This window comes from Pygocentrus nattereri, chromosome 23, assembly GCF_015220715.1.
Source record: "Pygocentrus nattereri isolate fPygNat1 chromosome 23, fPygNat1.pri, whole genome shotgun sequence".
NCBI lineage: Eukaryota > Metazoa > Chordata > Actinopteri > Characiformes > Serrasalmidae > Pygocentrus > Pygocentrus nattereri.
In genome coordinates this window covers 22921876-22940388 of record NC_051233.1, presented here as the reverse complement: position 1 = coordinate 22940388, position 18513 = coordinate 22921876, and the positions used below count along the sequence as shown (strand labels likewise).

The 18513-nt window shown below is 40.2% G+C and overlaps 2 protein-coding genes across 8 annotated transcripts in view; both read right to left on the bottom strand.

Annotated features, from left to right (window-relative positions):
• Window positions 1–644: 644 nt before the first annotated feature.
• Window positions 645–9859, bottom strand: adora2b (adenosine A2b receptor). Its single transcript, XM_017699000.2, has 3 exons — window positions 9733–9859; window positions 8913–9370; window positions 645–3884 (listed from the first exon to the last, which is right to left on the bottom strand). The coding sequence occupies exons 2-3, from the start codon at window positions 9248–9250 to the stop codon at window positions 3146–3148; spliced, it is 1077 nt and encodes a 358-aa protein (XP_017554489.1). The 5' UTR covers window positions 9251–9370; window positions 9733–9859; the 3' UTR covers window positions 645–3145.
• Window positions 9860–11232: 1373 nt separating this feature from the next.
• specc1 (sperm antigen with calponin homology and coiled-coil domains 1) overlaps window positions 11233–18513 on the bottom strand; it is a 168131-nt gene continuing 160850 nt past the window's right edge. For all 7 annotated transcript variants that reach the window (XM_017698959.2, XM_037533264.1, XM_017698968.2 and 4 more), the window contains one exon: window positions 11233–12188. In XM_017698959.2, the coding sequence (XP_017554448.2) occupies window positions 12099–12188 (90 nt within the window). In that variant the 3' untranslated portion in view covers window positions 11233–12098. The remainder of the gene's footprint in view (window positions 12189–18513) is intronic.

Below are 18513 nucleotides of genomic sequence, written 5' to 3'. Positions count from 1 at the left end.
CTTTTCTTTCCTCTTACACACACACACAAACACACACACACACACACACACACACACACACACACACACACACACACACACACGTATCCCAGGCGACCAGCTGTGTGTGAGAGTGAGTGAACTCATTTAATCGGTTTTCAGAGAACGTACATCTGTTGATTGAGCATCTGCCATATGTAGCTTCCTTTTATTTGAAGGGTCAGCACTCTGTACAACAAACAACAAAACGAGCCTCCACTCCCATAACCAGTTCAAATTTCAGTATTTTTAGCATTTGCAGGAGCAGTTCAAGGCTCATTTATTCTGCAAATCTTTTTATCAGACAGTGTGTTGTGTCCATGCTTTGGAAGGTATATAAAGCGTTTAGTCAGAGAACATAACCAGGATAACAGAAGTGGTTTAATTTTCAATGATGTGCTTTTTGGAAACCATTTCACGCACTTTTTTCCTTCACTGACTACATCTGGCCTGTTCTCTCTGGCTTTGGCTTCTTTACCATAGCAGTGCTTGTGTTTGTTTGAAGGAAACCTGCCAACACATTGAACCAGTTACTGTCAGAACATAATAAACGTACTAAACTCTTAAGATTTTTCAGGCCACTTAATATCATTTTTTAATTCCATTTAAAGCAGCCAAAGGGCTAATTTTTATATAAAACAACTTTTATTTACAAAATGTCACCAAACATACAGAATCATGTTAAATAACAGTACACAGCTGACAATTTCACTGTGGTAACACTTCAACACTTAAAAGCACTGAACAACAATTGTGAACCACAGAATATGCTGATTAGTGGCAAATCCTGTAGCATGTCTCAGAATTACACCTGGGAAAAAAAGTATCCGCCCCCGCTTCTCGCTCTTTTCCAAGGGCATGATCGTTAGAGCTAGAGTAGATCTTATACTTAACTGAGTAGTTATGTTTGAAATTAACTGGAAGGCTTTTTCCTATTCACTGTGTTCACCAAACTATTAAAAATAGATTACTAAAGGAATAAAATGACAGTAACACCAGTACAGTGCAGTACAGATTGGTCTCCATGGGAATGTCCATTACATTTGGCACATTCCTGCAGTTTAGCCCTTAGAAGTAGAAATGAAACAAATGTATTTGTATTTTGTTTAGAACCTACAGAGCTACCCAGATTCTGCCTCTTCATGTTTATCTGCCTCACCACCTCCAAAAGCACCAGCTTTCACTCGATTAAACTACTATTACCACAGTCCCATCTGCCATTGCTCTAGCGCATAGTTAATTTTTCATATCTGAAGAGAACATGTCCGATAACACATCAGTGCCTTGGCCTAGCTCAGCCAGAGGCATCTGACCATTTACAGCCTAAAAGAGTGATAGATTCATTAAAGCTGGAAAAGGCAAGTGTGCCGTTAAAAAAAAAAATTAAATCAGGCATTCTGATCATTACAGAGCTATTAAGTAATGTGCTGTGAAAAGCCAAGAAACTGCTTTTAATCAGTTCCTTTTTAAAGTGGGCCTGAAAACACTCAGTGCAATTCAGAAGTAGTGGTGTGGTTGATGTTTTGTGTTGAACTTCAGACCTCCCTAAAAGAACACTGATGTTTTTTCACACCCTAATGTGCAGTAATTGTCTGCTTTTAATAAGACTCCCATTCATCAAATATGCAAAGCAAATTGGTAGCCTGCGATGAAAGTGAGATAATATTTTAGGTCTGTCAGTGTTCAGTCCCATCAAATCGCTTTTTCACGTCGTAATTACATTCCTAAATGCCTTCGACTCAAATAGTCATAGCTTTTAACAGAATGGGCATTGTTACTTGGTATATGATCTCTCTGAGAATTTTGATCAACTGGGGCACAGTATGGGGGCGCAGCAGGCAATGATTAAGATACACAGTATCAACAGTAGAAAGTGTTTGAGGCAGCCAACTCCTAGCTTGTATTAGAGGTGACACTTTACAACTCTGTGTCGCAGACACTCTCTGCTCCAGGTTCTCCTCTCTGCTTTTGACCTGTGTAGTTTGTCGCAGTTGAACATTCAACGACAAACTGGGTCCCTGGGGGCAGTGACGCACCCGCAGAAAGAGAAAACATCAAATCCCCTGCAAGTCCAGCACCAGTGCAGCTGGGGCCACTGTGCGCAAAAGACACAGAGAAACATAAGAGGGTGTGTAACGGGTCAGCTAAAAGTGCCATTCAAAAATGTGGAAATTTGCTTTGTGTGTCCTGCAAAGCAGCTTATTCATGGAGTCTTACAAATTCACGTATGAGCAACAGAATATAGAAACAGTTTATCCACAATACTGGCGGATTCCAGGAACAGAAGAACTGCCTGATGTAGAAAAATTCTCGAACAATCAACAATTCGCTCACTGTTATCTCTCTCAACGGACCACAGTTTGATTTTCTTTGAACTTCAGTGAATTTCCACAAGACACTTCATGTCTGCCTACCCACCGTCTGTGGTTTTCCTGAGCTTTCTAAAGCAACCTTCTAAATAGAGAAGATTGATTAAAAAGGTCTTAAAAATTCAAGCATGGCACTTAAAAAAAAAAATAGTCACAAGTCAGGTGTTAAAACCTCTTCCATTATACCTTTCACCATGACAGTGTGATTGGTTTGTGTTCCATCTGGCTGTGCATTGTTCCTCAAGGTTGTTCACAAATTGTCAGTTCCTTCAAGATGAGCTACTGTTGATGCCACACCATAAACGCTGGTGTTCTCCGGATATTTCTGCCTTCTATGGTATGTTTATTACTGACCCAACATGGCTGAATCTGTCCAGGGCCAAGTATAGAGGCATTTTGACTAATTTGTGTCAGTCATTTGTCTGTTAAGGCTTAGAATGAAGTGTAAAGTTTGTTCAAGCTTGTTAATTTGTCAGGTTGACGAGAAGGAACTGTATGTCCACTGGAATAGTGGAGTAGTGATAAAAGAACATATTAGCCTCCTTCTATAATAAAGGGTCCTTTTTGTCCTTATAAATAGCCTGGTGGTCCACATACTGGGCATATTCCCATCAGATATTTTGCAGCTATTCTCTAGTCAGTAAACATTGCTCCTCATATGGACTTTTGGTGACAGTAGTACACCATAAATGTTTTGAATGACTAAAGGATAAGGTTAAAATAAGTTAGACTGAAATAACATATATAGATCCCCGTGGCTATAACAGGGGATCAATGGTCATGGTTACTTGGTCTTTTTTTCGGCTGCTCCCATTAGAGCTCAGGTATATCTCGTCCCGTCGGCACAGGAAGTGGCGTGCTAGGATCTTGCGGAAGGTGTGCCTGAACTCTCTGATGCGGTAGGCATAGATGATGGGGTTGACGGCCGAGTTGGCGTGTGAGAGGATAATGGCCACGTACATGACAAACTCAGGCTTGTTTAGCTTGGTGAAGAGTGTAAGGCAGTTAAGGATGTGTACGGGTAGCCAGCAAAGGGCAAACAACCCCACAATGAAGGACAAAGATTTGGCAGCGCGAATTTCACGCTGCAGCAGCCCGTGGTGTTGGCTCTCGCCGTTCCCCACTGTGCTCCTGAGTTCAATCTGCCGGAGCTGTTTACGTGCCACCGTGAATATTTTGACATAGATGCCCAACATGATGAGCAAGGGTAGCAGCACACAGCCGAAGAAATTGAAGTAGACCATGTAGCGCATGTCCACCACGTTTTCGAACTGGCATGGGAGTTGGCAGCTGTGAAAGAAGCCCCAGTCTGTCGCCAGTCCCTCTCCATTACTGAAGGTGAAGTTCTCGAACGGAACACACTCATTGTACATTCTGCTGCAGGCGCTGCCTTTTTTGTTCCAGCCTGCGAATGGGATGAGGCCAATGATAAAGGACAGAATCCATAAGATGGTGATGATCTCTCTCGCCCTCTTTCCTGTGACCAGCTCTTTATACCTGTAGAGAGAGAAAAGATGGTGTGAAGGCTGGACTGTGGTTTTCAAACAACAAAGATGAGCTACTTTATTTACTGTACACCGATGGAGAGAGCAAACTATATATAATAAGATCACTAACAGCTTTACACACTGGAAGCTCCGATTGCTTTCTTTATAGATGTGCTATGACTAACCCTCCTTCTGGAAATCTACCTTCCTGCCAAGCTTAACTAAAAACTGAAAACACATCTAATCCAGCTCATAGCTCGTAAATACATTTTGTACAAAAGTTTATCTCCATGGTGCCAAATGGTGGCAAGTCAGTGACTCAACAGACTACCATGTCTTTTGTCATACAATAACTAATCTTTGCGCTTTCAAGGCAATACATTCCTCAAAGGTTATTTCACCAAAAGAGCTCAAATAATGATTAGTTTCAGTGGGAAGCTTTGCCAACTCTTTCTGCAATGAACACAATAAGAGAACATCAATACTGAGCACAGCTGAAGGAATTTCAAAAACGTAGCAAATCATACCACCCATAAAAAGTCACAGTGGAAACAGCCTCAGGTTAATAAGTACATCATTCACACATTGTTATTTCTGCCTCATTTGGCTTCTTGAAAATGCTTTTACAATTTTGACAATTATACTCTGCAAAGAAGACGCGCTACATAACAATGAGGCACAGTCGCACAACTTTTCAACAACCTCAAGTAAAAAGTGTCATTGCGTTCAAACTGTAAGCAAAAGTCAGCCACTGGTGCTACTACAGGGAAGTATTTTCCACACTGGATCATGATTTAAACGTGGTTATCACATTGGAAGACTGATGTTTCCACAGAGGAGTTTAGCTCAGCTTGCAGACCTGAGCGATGGCCCAAACTCTTCAGCACCGGTCACTTCATCACTGGCCCTCAGACACTGCCCTCAGAGTCTGCCTGCTCTGATGGAGCCATGTGAGTAATACACAGGATGCATTATTCATCAGGCCCCCCCGAAAGCCTGTCACTGCGTTTCTTTTCACTGTGGACACAGATGATCAAGGCTGCCATCAATAACTCAAAGCTGCACCATGCTTTAGAAGCCTTTAGGGCAGAGTGCATTGCTGCAGAGTTTGCAGTTTTGTTTGGTTCTCTGGCATATGCAAGGGGCATTTATTTGTCCGGCAATGATGATCACTAGTGTATGATCCTTGTGTGATTCTTTCTCTCTACCTTTCTTTTTCTTTAACCCTGTGTGGTCCATCAGTGCACTGACTGATAGTGTCCACTTTTGTAGATTTACAGTTTTCACATGGTCATTAAAGTCAGCATAAAGTCAATCATAGCAGTAAATGAATAACAGAGTAAATGTAAAGGCTTTTCATTGGATACTTTGTGATTTAACTTCCTGCACAGAGGTGCATTGTTGCCTCTCGTTATGTTTAGTTTAGTCTTTCTTTGATTCTGTCTCTTCCTTTCTCCGTGTTGTCCAAGGATACATGAATGAAGGAGAGAGTGGATTCGTTCTGGCATGGCGATGGTCGCTGCCCACTCCGGCCCCCTCCCCTTCATTCTATTCTGAGCACACATCTCTCTCGCCCCTCCGCTCCCTTGCTTCCGCTTTGAGACACTGGTCAGCATTAGGAAGACAGAGTGCTTGTGATGCATGGCGTGGATTCCCTCCTGATTGCCAATCTTTTCAGAACGTGTACATTAACTAGCCAACATTCTGTCACTTACTTATCCCTCGCAAATGTTTTTTCCCTTTGCTTCCGGAATCAGTACATTTAAGACTAATTTCCTTGTCAGCATTTGCAGCTGCTCCCGTTTATTCCCGTCAGCCCCTGATGTTAGCAGCACCAACAGAATGTCTAATAGACATGATACATTTAAAGGGTTATGGCAAACAAGGGATAATGTAAAACTTGACAGTGTATCTTTGTCTGTCTGTCTCATCTGTTTTGTTGGCTTTTAAAAGTATTTTTCTCTGTGAATAGAAATGTACTGTGATCTACATGCACTTGCCATTAGAATTCCTCCAGAACACACATTTGTTAGCAACTTTTATCACAGTAATGGGCACTTAAATGACACAGCAGTCAGTTACTGTGTAAAGGAAAAATAATTAAAAACTAGAATGGGAAGTATATGTTTACTGGACCCCAAGGTTAGGTTTCAAGGGAATTCCACTGTTTTGTTTTTTTTTTTTTATAATAAATAAATGGTTAAGGTACAGACAGTCATTCAGTGGTCTAATGTGAAAAGTGCTATTCTAGACAAACTTACTGCGTCACACTTCTTCACAGTGGGGGGTGATGGCAACTAGATGTCTGATAAACTGAACCCCTCTAGAAGCTCCCTCTCAAAGTTATTACATGAAATAGTTGTGAATACAGTGTTTGATGTTTAAGACATTGTTTTATGATAGTTTTTACCCTAAAACATATGCTTTCACAATATAGTCATGGTAAAGAGGTACATGCAGGGCGCTGTATGGCACAATAATCTAAAAGACAACTTGTTTACCACTATTAGTATCATTACAAAAAAGTCTGAATTCATGCGTAGGCTCAGTGGTCATTTTGGACAGCATACACAATGGCTATATTTAAGTGTAGACAAACATCTTTTTTCTGTAAGCAGTGTAAAAAAAGGCAGTCAGTGTTTCTCTACAGTGCACTACACAGAATGACTGTACAGCTCAAACTTTGAAATACAGACATTTTAAAAAATAAACAGAATTTCCCTTTAATCTGTGTTTCAGGCTAGAATTCACAACTGTCGTCATACTCGTCATCCTGTGGCTTGTTTTCTTTCTAAGCTGTCTCTGTGAAAGAGATGACAGTGTTCTGTGTATTCCTGACAAAAAGTGTAAAACTGACATCAGTCCGGCCTCCTCCCCCCACGGCTCGCCGGGGTTTGTGTGCAATAATGAAAGCACAGGCTATTAGGATTCAGGGCCACACTTCAGATTATGCAATGGCTGTCTTTTCTTCCAGGGAGTTTTTAGTCCCTCCAGACACTAGAAGCTTTACCCGATGCACAGCCTTTGGGTTTGAGCGAGCAAGTCATGCTGAGGTTACTGTGGAATGAGAAACACAAGGGAGAGCGTTGGGGAAGGTGTATTCTTCTTGGGTCAGATTGAGGATGGGGCCAACATCGGCATTAATTACAAGCAACGGAGTCTAAAATAAAACAAAAAAGGATAAATGAACACCTAGAGAAACCCGAGCTCGTGGGAGTAAACCAGATGCTTTTGGGGGGAACTTGCGTGGGCGGTCCGCTTACTAACTACACAAGCAGCTGCGGAAAGACTCGTATGAGGAGCAGCCACAGTTCTATAAACCACACAGACAATCTCTGGTTTCTTTTTCACTTTCATCTGACAGCAGATATAAATGTTAGCTACCTGCACACTGTAGTCAGTTTATCATAATGGTCACAGTGGAATAAATGATTTTCTATTTGATTTAACCAGGCAAGTCGTTAAGAACGTACCCTTATTTACAATAGCCTGGCAAGCAGCAGAAGCCAGATGAGGAAAAGAGAAATACAACAGAGGGATGGTAACACTGTGTAACACTGGGTGTAACACTGAGAAATTACGACTCTGGAATGAATGAAATAAATGTATGATTTAAATAAAATGCTGTATTGTGATGCATTTATGCAAGAATAATTATTGCTCGCTTTCTACACGCTGGCCTACAGTTACACTTACTTAATCCTGGGTCAGTGCTTTGTCTCCTCTCGTAATCTGAGATTTTTAAGTTATCCTTTTTTAAATAAATAGGCCTTCACAAAGATAAAATCTGCTGTCTACTTGCTTAACAGTTTTCAAAAAACATGGACTAGGTCATCACTCATTCATCATTCATCACTCTGGTTATAGATATTAAAAAAATAATGACTAATCAATGGGAGTTCCTAGTTTAGCTGTATGGGAGACACCATGTCAAACAAGACCTCACAAGTCACTGATTAGAGGACATACACTAGCCGTGAAAGCTTTGGACACCTATTAGACATTTTCTTTCCATAATTTACTAGTAAAGACATCAGAAATATGAAATAACACGTAGGATTATGTAACTATATATATAAAATTTCACACATAGACATCAATCTTAAGCCTTTTCTTAAGAGTGACCAGACATTTGACTTTTAGTGTACAGTACGACTAGCTTGTCTGTATATTTGGGGTAAAATATCAGGTAGGCTGGGTGTGTGAATTATTTTACATTTATAATTTTATAATTACAGTTATTTAGAGAATGAAGATGGCAGGTATGTTAAAAGCTCCACTGCTACTGGCACTGGTATTGAGGACAAATCCCCAAAATCAATCACACAAGCTCTGCGAGCCACCGAGCAACTTTCAATTACAGTTAGCAGCTTCGGTTTAAGTCGATCGGTGTACCTAATCCTTTCTTTGCTGACTTTATCCTGACTTTACCAGCACCCTCCTGGAGCCTTAAGGTGGATGTCCTGTAATGGCAGATTAACACATCCAAGCTCAGCAACAAACACTAAAGGACACAGTCTGATCAAACTGTCTTTCTAATAGCAGTGTCCGTCAGGGCCAGCACTGAAATCCTTCAGCATTTCTTCAGCAGTGAAACGGGTCTAAGAACCTGCTGAACTTCGTACAGGTTTCACCACGGAAAGGTCTTCTAAAGGATCAAGTTATTGATCTGATCTTCCACAGTATTGTGGAGTGCTCAGTAAATATTAGTGCATTCTATTGGAATTCCATAAAACGAGTTAAAAATCAACTTCAGATTAGAACTTCGGGAGGAGAGGATCAATGTGTTTTCCCATTCATTACTATCTTAGATGTAAGGCATATAACCAGAGTCTAAGATTTTACAAGTCAACATATGACATGTGAACCAGTCTAATATAAGGAATATAAACCACAGTCTAAGATAAGTCATATAAACAAGAATGGAAATATATAAAATACAGCTTTGTGCCAAATAAACCTGCTCAATTTCCCAACTGAAAAGTTACTCCTAGCGTCAGCTGATCAGGTGTTTAACTGAAACAGGCCAGAAACTCACCTTAGAGGAATTTTGACGGCCAAATATCGGTCGATGGCCACGGCCAGCAGACTGAAAATGGAGCTCTGAGTGAGAACCAGCACGAAACAGGCCAGAAAAAGGCATCCGTAAAAGTCCGAGCAGAGTCCGATGCTGATGGTGATGGCGAAGGGGATGGCGAGGCAGCCCACCAGGATATCGGCCACGGCCAGCGACACCAGAAAGTAGTTGGTGGCGTTTTTGAGAGTGGAGTTGATGGATACGGCCCAGCACACCAGCACGTTGCCCGCTATCGACAGAACGGCGATGATCAATTCAATGGCGATGTAGACCGTATTCATCTTAGCGAAGAAGTGCATGGGGAGAGAGAGAGAGTCACCGCCGGAGAGGAGCCTTCAGGACGCCGCGGGCAGTGAAGATCGCCGCCTTCTGCAACAGCTGTCCGCCACTTTCCCAGCGTGATTTGCGCAAACTGCCATCTGCGATTCGGAGAGGAAGCGAGAGCGCTGAGAGCGTGAAGACATGAAAACAAGCATCGTTCACGAGTCACACCACGCATCACCCCTGCCCTCCCTAAAAACTTCTACTTTTCTTTAGTAAAAAAACACCATCCTGTTTCACTGAAGCTGCTCAGACTGAACTGCCAGCCTGCACTGAAGAATGTGCAGAAGCATCCGACGCGTGTCTGCGCAAGTTCAGCTCTGCTGACTTTTCTTCCTTCCTCTACCACATGCCTGCGAGATGCCGCCTCACACAAAGCTCTAACAGTGAGGTTCAAAACGAGGCTTTTACAGGATCCAGAAACAAGCGCAGTCCTTATTCTCGGTGGAGAAACACTTACCCTCAGTGTGTGGAGCGCCGTGTTTCTGCTGTAATGAGCGGCAGGAGCGCCGAGCAGGAAAACTTCAGCCACAGTGAGCGCGACACACACGTCTCCACAGCCACTCACGTTAAGACCATCACAGATCATGACCACGCCCCTGGCACGGCCACGCCCCCTTACAGTGGAGTTGTCACTGCGATGTGTAAAAGCTTCCGACCACAGAACATCACTGATTACGTACGAGCCAAAAACACAAGCTTGTAGTCCAACTGCCCCCACACAGGGAATGATGAAATGGGGAAAGAAGGGCGCTTTAGGGTTTCCCACTCAGTCTTTAATAGAACGATTTAATGTACAGTGGACCTAAAACGTGATTGGGCATCTGAGCCATTGTAAAAAACAAAAGTTTGCTGTTTCTACTTTCATGACTGCTATTTTTCTTTCAAAAGCAGGCTGGTGTGCTGTCAGAGCGTTATGGTTTGAGCAGTTTCTTCACAAATTTCTGCCAGTTCACACCCAAAATGAGCTTCGTACACTTCTGAGTTCATGTGCCTGGATCATTAGTATTAGAGTTAAGTAAAGGGTGGGGCAGCTTACTGGATACAGGTTGGAAGTAAACTCTGCAGGATCACTGCTTTCTCCACATAAAGAGTCTAGCATCGGTTTGATGTCATGCTTAAAGTGTTAGGCTACTAACCTAAAGATCTTAAATGGTATATTGTATATAAATGGTATATAATGGTAATAAAAAGCATCCAAGTGGTTTTTGAGGCCACTGATAAAATTGTCAGTTACTGTCAGTGTTGAACTACTAGCCCTGTCTTAGAGTCGATGATAAACAGGCTGCACTTCAAACATTTTTACTCTTAAAAATTAAGGTTAGACACATCGGTTAGACACATAGACCTTGGAAAACTTTTATCTGGTATAGAAGCTTTACATTAAGTGAAGGTTGTTTAAATGTTAAAAAACGGTTCTTCACACTCTCTGCTGAAAGGTTCTTTCAGGCACCAAAACTGGTTCTTCAGTGTCTTCAAACATCACTCCACATAACCACTATTAGCAAAAAGGTGTCTAAGAGAGAGAAAGTGAGATCAGCCGTCATATCGACTGCTCTCCACTGATTGTGTGGTAAAATCCCCCGAGCGTATTTTTCCATTTCGCACCCCCATGGATGTTTCACTGCTCTGGCACACACCTTTAAAGGGCTTTTAGTAGCCAACTAAAAGCTTCACTCCTCACTCTGAATTCTTTGTCGCCCTTTCAGAGCAAAAATGGTCACCAGTGTTGGTTTCTCTCTTTCCTGTAATCACTGAGATTAACTGACCCTTGACAGAGTTATTTTGATCATGAAGACTTTATTATCAATAGCAACTGTCCATGAATTTCTCTCCCCAAGCAAAACTGAAATGTTCAAGATAGAAAAGGTGACATTAAGATTGAACAGCATAGGAACATTACAGGGTCAATAAATAAAAGCCAGTTCTTTTGAGATAAAAGAGATAAAGCTGTAGGTTGTTTTACTTTGTCTACAATTATATTTTTATGTGCTGTGTTTCTATAAACAATCAATATTCCTTCAATGTAGCATTAGTTTTAGTGTGTCGGAATTTGGCACAGGTTTGTTGTCTCTACCTATAGAAAACAGAGTGACAGTGAATGTCAGTGTTGTAAAATTTCCACTTCAAATGTTTCACATGTTAGTTATTTCTAAGATACAGCATAAAATGAAAACAGGTGACATCACCTAACTTAAATGTTCATAATAAATCCTGTAATAATACGAACACAACAATCTCCTTCACCCTGAACCAGTGAATGTCCTTGTGACTTATCAGACCATTCAGAAAATATAGCAAATCTTAATAGTAATCTTTGTTTATTATAAGAGAACGTGCCCATGTCTTCTTCAAAGGCTGTATTAAGTACCAATGTAATGCGTGCGTCCCTCTCTGCCAAATCAATTGAGAACAAAGAAAAAAAATTCAAAAATACTTCTATATATATTTATATTCCATACTTTTGGAAATAATCCATTCTCTACAAACAGTACCGGTCAAACTGCAGTCCAACACTGTGATCTGTACCGTGGTTCTAAACAGACGTGGCAAAAACAGCAACCTCAACCAAGCAACTTCAAACTTGAAATGAAATGAAGAAAGCACAGCCCTCAAGTGTGGCTTAAAGCAGAATGAATTTTCAGTCCATTGAACAGAAGTGAATGTAGAAATGTGTTTGTTTTTTGTTTGTTTGTTGGACAGTCTGAGGTTGAGAAGAAACTCAGATTTGTCTGCCAGATCCTGGTGTGGAAGGAAAAAGAACGTGGGCAGAAAGTGCTTCTGTGACTCTGTAGTTTTCTCACTTTCTATTTTTCCAGACAAAGGTTAAGTCTCAAAATACTTGTAGATCTGAGAAACATACTGCATCACGCTCTGCCAGTCTGGCCTGTCTGTGTGCATCAGCTCATCGATGTCCTGATGATAAAGAGAGAGAGAGAGATGTTAAAACAAACTTTATATTAAAAATGAGCAGGCATTATACAAGAAAGCATCTCCATTACTACAATGGTGGGTGATATGTAGGCTAGTACTAGTACTAGTACAAGATTGGTAGCGCTTCCTGAAAAATCAGTACTGAAATATTCATAAGCTCCTGGACAAACTGTGCTGCTTTCAGTATTTAAAATGGTTAATTAATTCTTCATATCAGGCATCTTCACATGGATGGTGCTAGTTCGGATCAGTGGGAGGGGCTCTCTGCTCTGTGTGACGAAGGCATTTACACACGTCTGATTACCTTAAACATTTTAAGGGCCGAGCATCATTCTTTGCTCCGGTCATGGTTGAAAGGGTTAAGATGTTGGTGGCTCACTTTACTGAATTTAATGATGCTGCAGCTAAAAGCAACATATGTAAAGGGGTAGTTGCTAGTAAAGGTGGAAACACCAGCAACCATATGAAACAAATACAGCATTCTATAAATCTGAAGCAGGGCAGAATATATGCTTTAGCTAAGCAGCTGCTACACCTGTGTCTTCAGTGCAGCTTCATGGTGTTGTGGTACATTTTTTAAATGCCCCATCGTAGCACATGGTTCCTATTAATAAAAATGTAGATAAGATATTTTGATAGCTTAAATCACCTTATAAAAAATGTTACCAGCATTAAAACTACGAAGTTGAAGTCTGCTTCTCATCCGCGGTCTTCTTGTTTGAATTTTTCCCATTACATGTTGGCACCTCAGGTGTTATAATAATAACTGCTGCATAATTTAAGGTGGAATAGGAAAATTCAAACAAGAAACTGGCGGATCAGAAGCCAACGTCAGCATCAGATTAAAACCGCTGGTGGGATAGTTTGGTACTCTAAATACCCTAATCACAAAATGTTTCCAGCATTAAAATAATAATTAGGATACATGTTGATCGCCCATATCAGCTTATTGGGGTATAGTGCTATTAAGCTGAGACTGGATTTGGCAGCTAGCATAGATTTACATTTACATTTACAGCATTTGGCTGACGCTCTTATCCAGAGCGACTTACAATTTTACAGGGCCAAGGTGGTGTTAGGAGTCTTGCCCAAGGACCCTTATTGGTATAGTGTAGGGTGCTTGCCCTGGTGTGGGATTGAACCCCAGTCTACAGCATAAAAGGCAAAGGTGTTAACCACTACACTAACCAACCACCACAGCATAGCATAGCATAGCATAACTTGATAACAGGTAGTTTGAGCTTAGTGTGGGCTGTCCTAACATGTTGCTTATGGTTGTTAATATTCTCAGCTGTAGGGAGATGACAGCAGCCTTTTTACATCTTTTTTACTTTTAATCTTTTCAAGTCATATCTTTGTTTTTATTGTACCAAATTATGGAAAGAAGTATCAGTAAGAGTATCAATAAATATCGCATCGAAAACCATTATCAGTATCAATATCTGTATCCTTAGGGACACGGGAAAAACGTAACATTATAATACTTGAAGATATTTTCAACTTTCACTTAAATGTACTACAATATTTTGTTTTTTAGAGGTTGTCAGGAATAAAATGCACCAGCAAAAGAGCAGCTGTGCATTTAAAAACCATTAAAAGCCATGAGTGACTTTTTAACTTAGTATTAAAAAGGAACTGAAGCCAAAGTTAAACACTGGGTAAAGATAAATAAATAAAGTAGATAATGGTGGACTGGGCTGACATCCAGTCAGCTACTCGTTCTATGTAGTTTATGTAGATGTTGTGCTGTGTTTGTTGTTTACAGGCTCTCTATAATTACTCTGAATATTCCTATATGGAGTTGTTCAGTTCTCTAAAAGTACTGGCAGCTCCCATGAACACTGTGTCATAATGTATCAGAATAACAATAACATGCTGTCATAGTGTCCACACCCACAATAAGCTTAGACATAACAAGAGAAATATTTGGTAATCACAGAACAGAATAACAGAATACTAATTTCTTGTTCATCACATTAGCATCATTTCATAATTCTCTATTTAAACTTATAATATGTATTACAAAGTCTAGATTCGTTTACATTCCGTCAGTGTGTAAGGCTGAGCATTCTCCTCTGTAAGCGTGCATGTATTTATGGGATGTGGGGATTAGAGGCTTAAGACACAGATCAGTTAGTAAGAGGTGTTTGTGGTCATTCGCCTTCCAAGAACTGTGTCTAGCTGTACACACACCAACACTCTGCGCAGACTGGCTTCAGAGTGTTTTCAACAGACTGTACACACATAATTTGTGTCGTAGAAGTGAGTGTTCACCAGGAGTAAAAACAGTACCGACAACTCCCAGGCTTTATTAGACATTATTATTAGAATCATTTCATATATTTATCTGCAACCAAGTGGGCTTTATTCTATTAATACATTGATTCCAAACTTTTGAATGTGAATATATTTTCAAACCTATCCTCTAAACTGAGGTTGACATTAGCAGAGTCTGGGCTGCTGCTTATTAAAGCTGCTATGGCTGCTGTAAAACACCAATAATGTTATGATTACACACAACACATTTACTAAACGCTTTACAGCTGACTGTTAAATTACTAAATGAAAGAAAATGAACAAACTCAAAACTCTATATTTACAATTTATTTCAAAGGGCTCCTCTGCCTCACTGTACACACATTTGACCGTAGACTGATTTTACTTGAGATGTCAGTCAGGCACATCACAGTGTCTGTGCTGGCAGCATGTTAGGAGATCCTGCCTCTTTGAGCTCCACCAATCATCACATACAGTAGCATACATCTGATTCATGTTCAGATGATTTTCATATGACTCCAGAGTGGCCAGAATGCTGTTATAAAAGCCAGTGTCCCAATCAGTCTGGATCCTTGCTGAATCTGCCTTTACTGAGGCCCACCTTTAACAGGGTTCTATAGGACATACTTCCACTGGCTTCCACAAACACATTCAAATTCAGTTACTGTTTCATTCAGTCAGCTTTTGGTCACAATAAAACATACACGCACCCTCTTTTCAGTTTAATAAACGTCTATCATGCATGTTATTCTCAAACATCAAAGTAAGAAGAAAACAGTAAATGAACTAGGGGGTCAGCTATTAGTTAAGGCTGGCTGTGGCCACCTGCCTCACCTCGACGGCACTAATGGAGATGAGTTCTGCTTTGTTTTGATGGGCTTTCAGAAATGAGTCTTTTAAATTAAACCAGGCTTGCTTGTAATTGGTTTACAAACTGAAATGCATATTTGTTTTTAGTCTGTAATGGTTATTGAAAATTAAAGCAGTGACAAAAGTGTTTTATCATAAATTAATTCAAGTAAAAGTACTATAATTTAATTCCATTAAGTATTAAGCACATGCTGAAATTATCTGTGTGTGCAATTTTAGAGAATCAGGGACTAAATCATGTCTAGTAATGGCCCAGTTGTACATTTAAGACACATCTTCCTTCTGTACTGTGATGTATTTCCGAGTGAAACATGGTGAGCACAGCTGAGCTCAGATGATAGGTGGAGTGGAAGAAGAGGGAGATGAAACATTGCTGGTTTTTAAGTTTATGTTTTTAAGAACAAGAACAAGAATTTAGTTTTTTAAATGATGTGATGAATTATGCTTAATATGACCAACAGTAAAAAGGGTCCATTTTCTTTTCAAGCTTTTTTTACTTCAAGCTCTTGATTTTACTGCTTTAATAAACTGCTAATAAGATAACAGAGCCTCATTTTAGTGGGTACCTTCAACACTGCACCCACTGCACACACACTTTGAATCACGTACAGTGTAATAGCATGCACACGTGTGTGTGATTAAGGTTTACACCTATTGCCTTCTTTCCTTCCCCATCAATTTTCCATTTATGGTGTGCACTTCTGATGCTAGCGACTTCGCTGCCATTAGTGCCATACTGACATCATCTCTGGCTCTTTTGTAAAGCAACGCTTCTAATAAATACAAATAAAACCAACAGCATCATTTTCTGAAAGCAAGCCTGAGGTTTATCTCTGCAAAAGTAAGGCTATAAAAACACATCCTGCCACTAAAGTAGCCTCAAGGCATATCTAAGTAAAGGAAATGATGTGGAAGCTGCAAACTACACAAGATCTGGATGTTAGACCATTGACTCAATAACAGTAATCATCTCTAATCAGAACTTTGTTCATTATTGTCAGTAAATCTGCGAGAACATAGTCTGCTTTCCTGTTATTTCATGATCATGTCAGCCGGCATTAGAACTTGAAGCTCACTGATGTCGTCATGTTTATTTAAAGTTTAAAGTTATTTTTTATTAATGTTTTATTATAACTTATAGCTTATTATCTTGTACTATTCCAGTTCTCAACATCATCCCTGAACAATATGTCTCATAATGCTACTGAGTTTTTTTTAGGTTCTGCAGCATTTAAAGTGGCAGTTCTGAAAATGTACATAATTTGCCTTTACATTAATCACTTACTTTAATCTTTTCTAGATATCTGTGCCACTACCACACTTCCATGGAAGTCTTCACGTCTGTTTTTTTGTACATAATTTTTATGTTTCAAATTATCCAGCAATACTGTGATGAAATATACCATTAGAAAGCTTGAAATCTCAGAATTTGGTTCTGCAAACTATTTTATGATCCGTAATTCATAATAGATATAAGCGTCTCATTTACAACATAAGCACCGAATGAGCAAACGCTAGCAAATCTGCGGGTCTTTAATGTTCAAAGCCTCACTGCTATCCACAGACGCATCAAGATCTAAAATGTGACAGAGATCAGTTTAGAGACCTGTGCGTCACGAGGAAATAAACCACCTCATTTTAGACTCTGTTACACTGTGTCAGTTATGCATACAGCCATTCAGATGGCTTGAGAGTGTTACCTTTTAAATGAGACCAAGATCATGACTGTAGCCCAAAATCAGTGGGAACAGTGCTCATTTTATATTTCAGCCAAAAACAGGGTGACAGTTAAAAGGTTACACTGCTGTAAGTAATCTTGACTGGGCTTGCTTAAGTGGTGTCTGACTCTGTATGACGCACTGATTTCTATAAAAAAGGGATAATATTACATCACAGCTAAAACCAGTAGTTGAAGCCTGGATCTGTACTTCTGTCCATTGTTTTCAAACTTCTGGCACCAAACATGTGGCTAACTGACTACATTTTGGGTAAGAATAAAACTAAAACAGGATTTTTTGCTAAACTGTCACTTTAATTCGTCTGGCCTGCATTCATGTCACCAGACTGACCAATAACCACATTTCCCAGCGTGATCTAACCTCTCGACTCTGCCCTCCAGACATTTCCTTGCCAGGCAGTAGGATTGTGAGCCGAAACACTGAGCCTCATAAAACATTCAGAGCTAATTTAACAGGACCCTGTGGGAAGAGAAGCATTTGAATGCATTTTCCTGTCATTTTCCTTTTTTTTTTTGGACTCTTACCCACCCTCCCTCTCCTGGATACACCTTAAAACGCCTCTTCCTGCACTGTTTTTAATTACTTCTCTTTGGAGAAAAAAAAAGCTGAGAAATTCTATTAAGAGTCCGGATTCAAAACTTTCATCAGTACCACATTTGTGACATTGTGTGCTATTATTTATATCTAAAAATATTAAATAATTTTTTTGGAATTCTTTTGAATGATTCGCTCTAAATACACTTGGGTGGCCTTCAATATAACAATAACAGACCTCTGAGGGCTTGCGAGTTCTCTTATTGAGAATTTGTTTGAGAAAAGACGTAGACAGACGCTTGTGTCCCACTATTAGCCTCATTCCTCAACTCATTGTTGATGACCAAAACACACAGAGGATGTGAAGCCTTCAGTAAGATTTTCTCTGAACAGCACTACCGTCTACAAACGCGCTAATGGAGGAGCAACCCAGCACGTCAAGTCTGCTCATTCTTTCATTTCATCATCAACACTGTCACACCTTTAACACGCAGCCTGATGTTCAGACGCAGACACTTCAGCACAGCGCTGCTTTACAGTAATTCAAGTCAAAGCTCATATTTGTCCTCTGAGGGGTGGACTGTGTGTCAGATGCCGTATGCCGGGGGAGCGTAATCTGTTCCAGTGAAAAGCAGCAATGTTTGGGAAACAGAGTATTAAAACTGCCCGCTTTAGCTCAGCAGATCAGTTTGAAATGAAGACAGATAAATAATTCTAAGCAGCTGGAGGGAGTTTCACATCCGAAATGTGAGCATTCAAAGGTTGGGGGGGGGTCTGCTGGAGCAAAGATGACATCAAAACAGTTATGACAGTCTGAAACAGCAAGCTCCAAATGGAGAACCCATAACATCGCTTTCATATTATAAGGAATATCAATATAGTCAGAG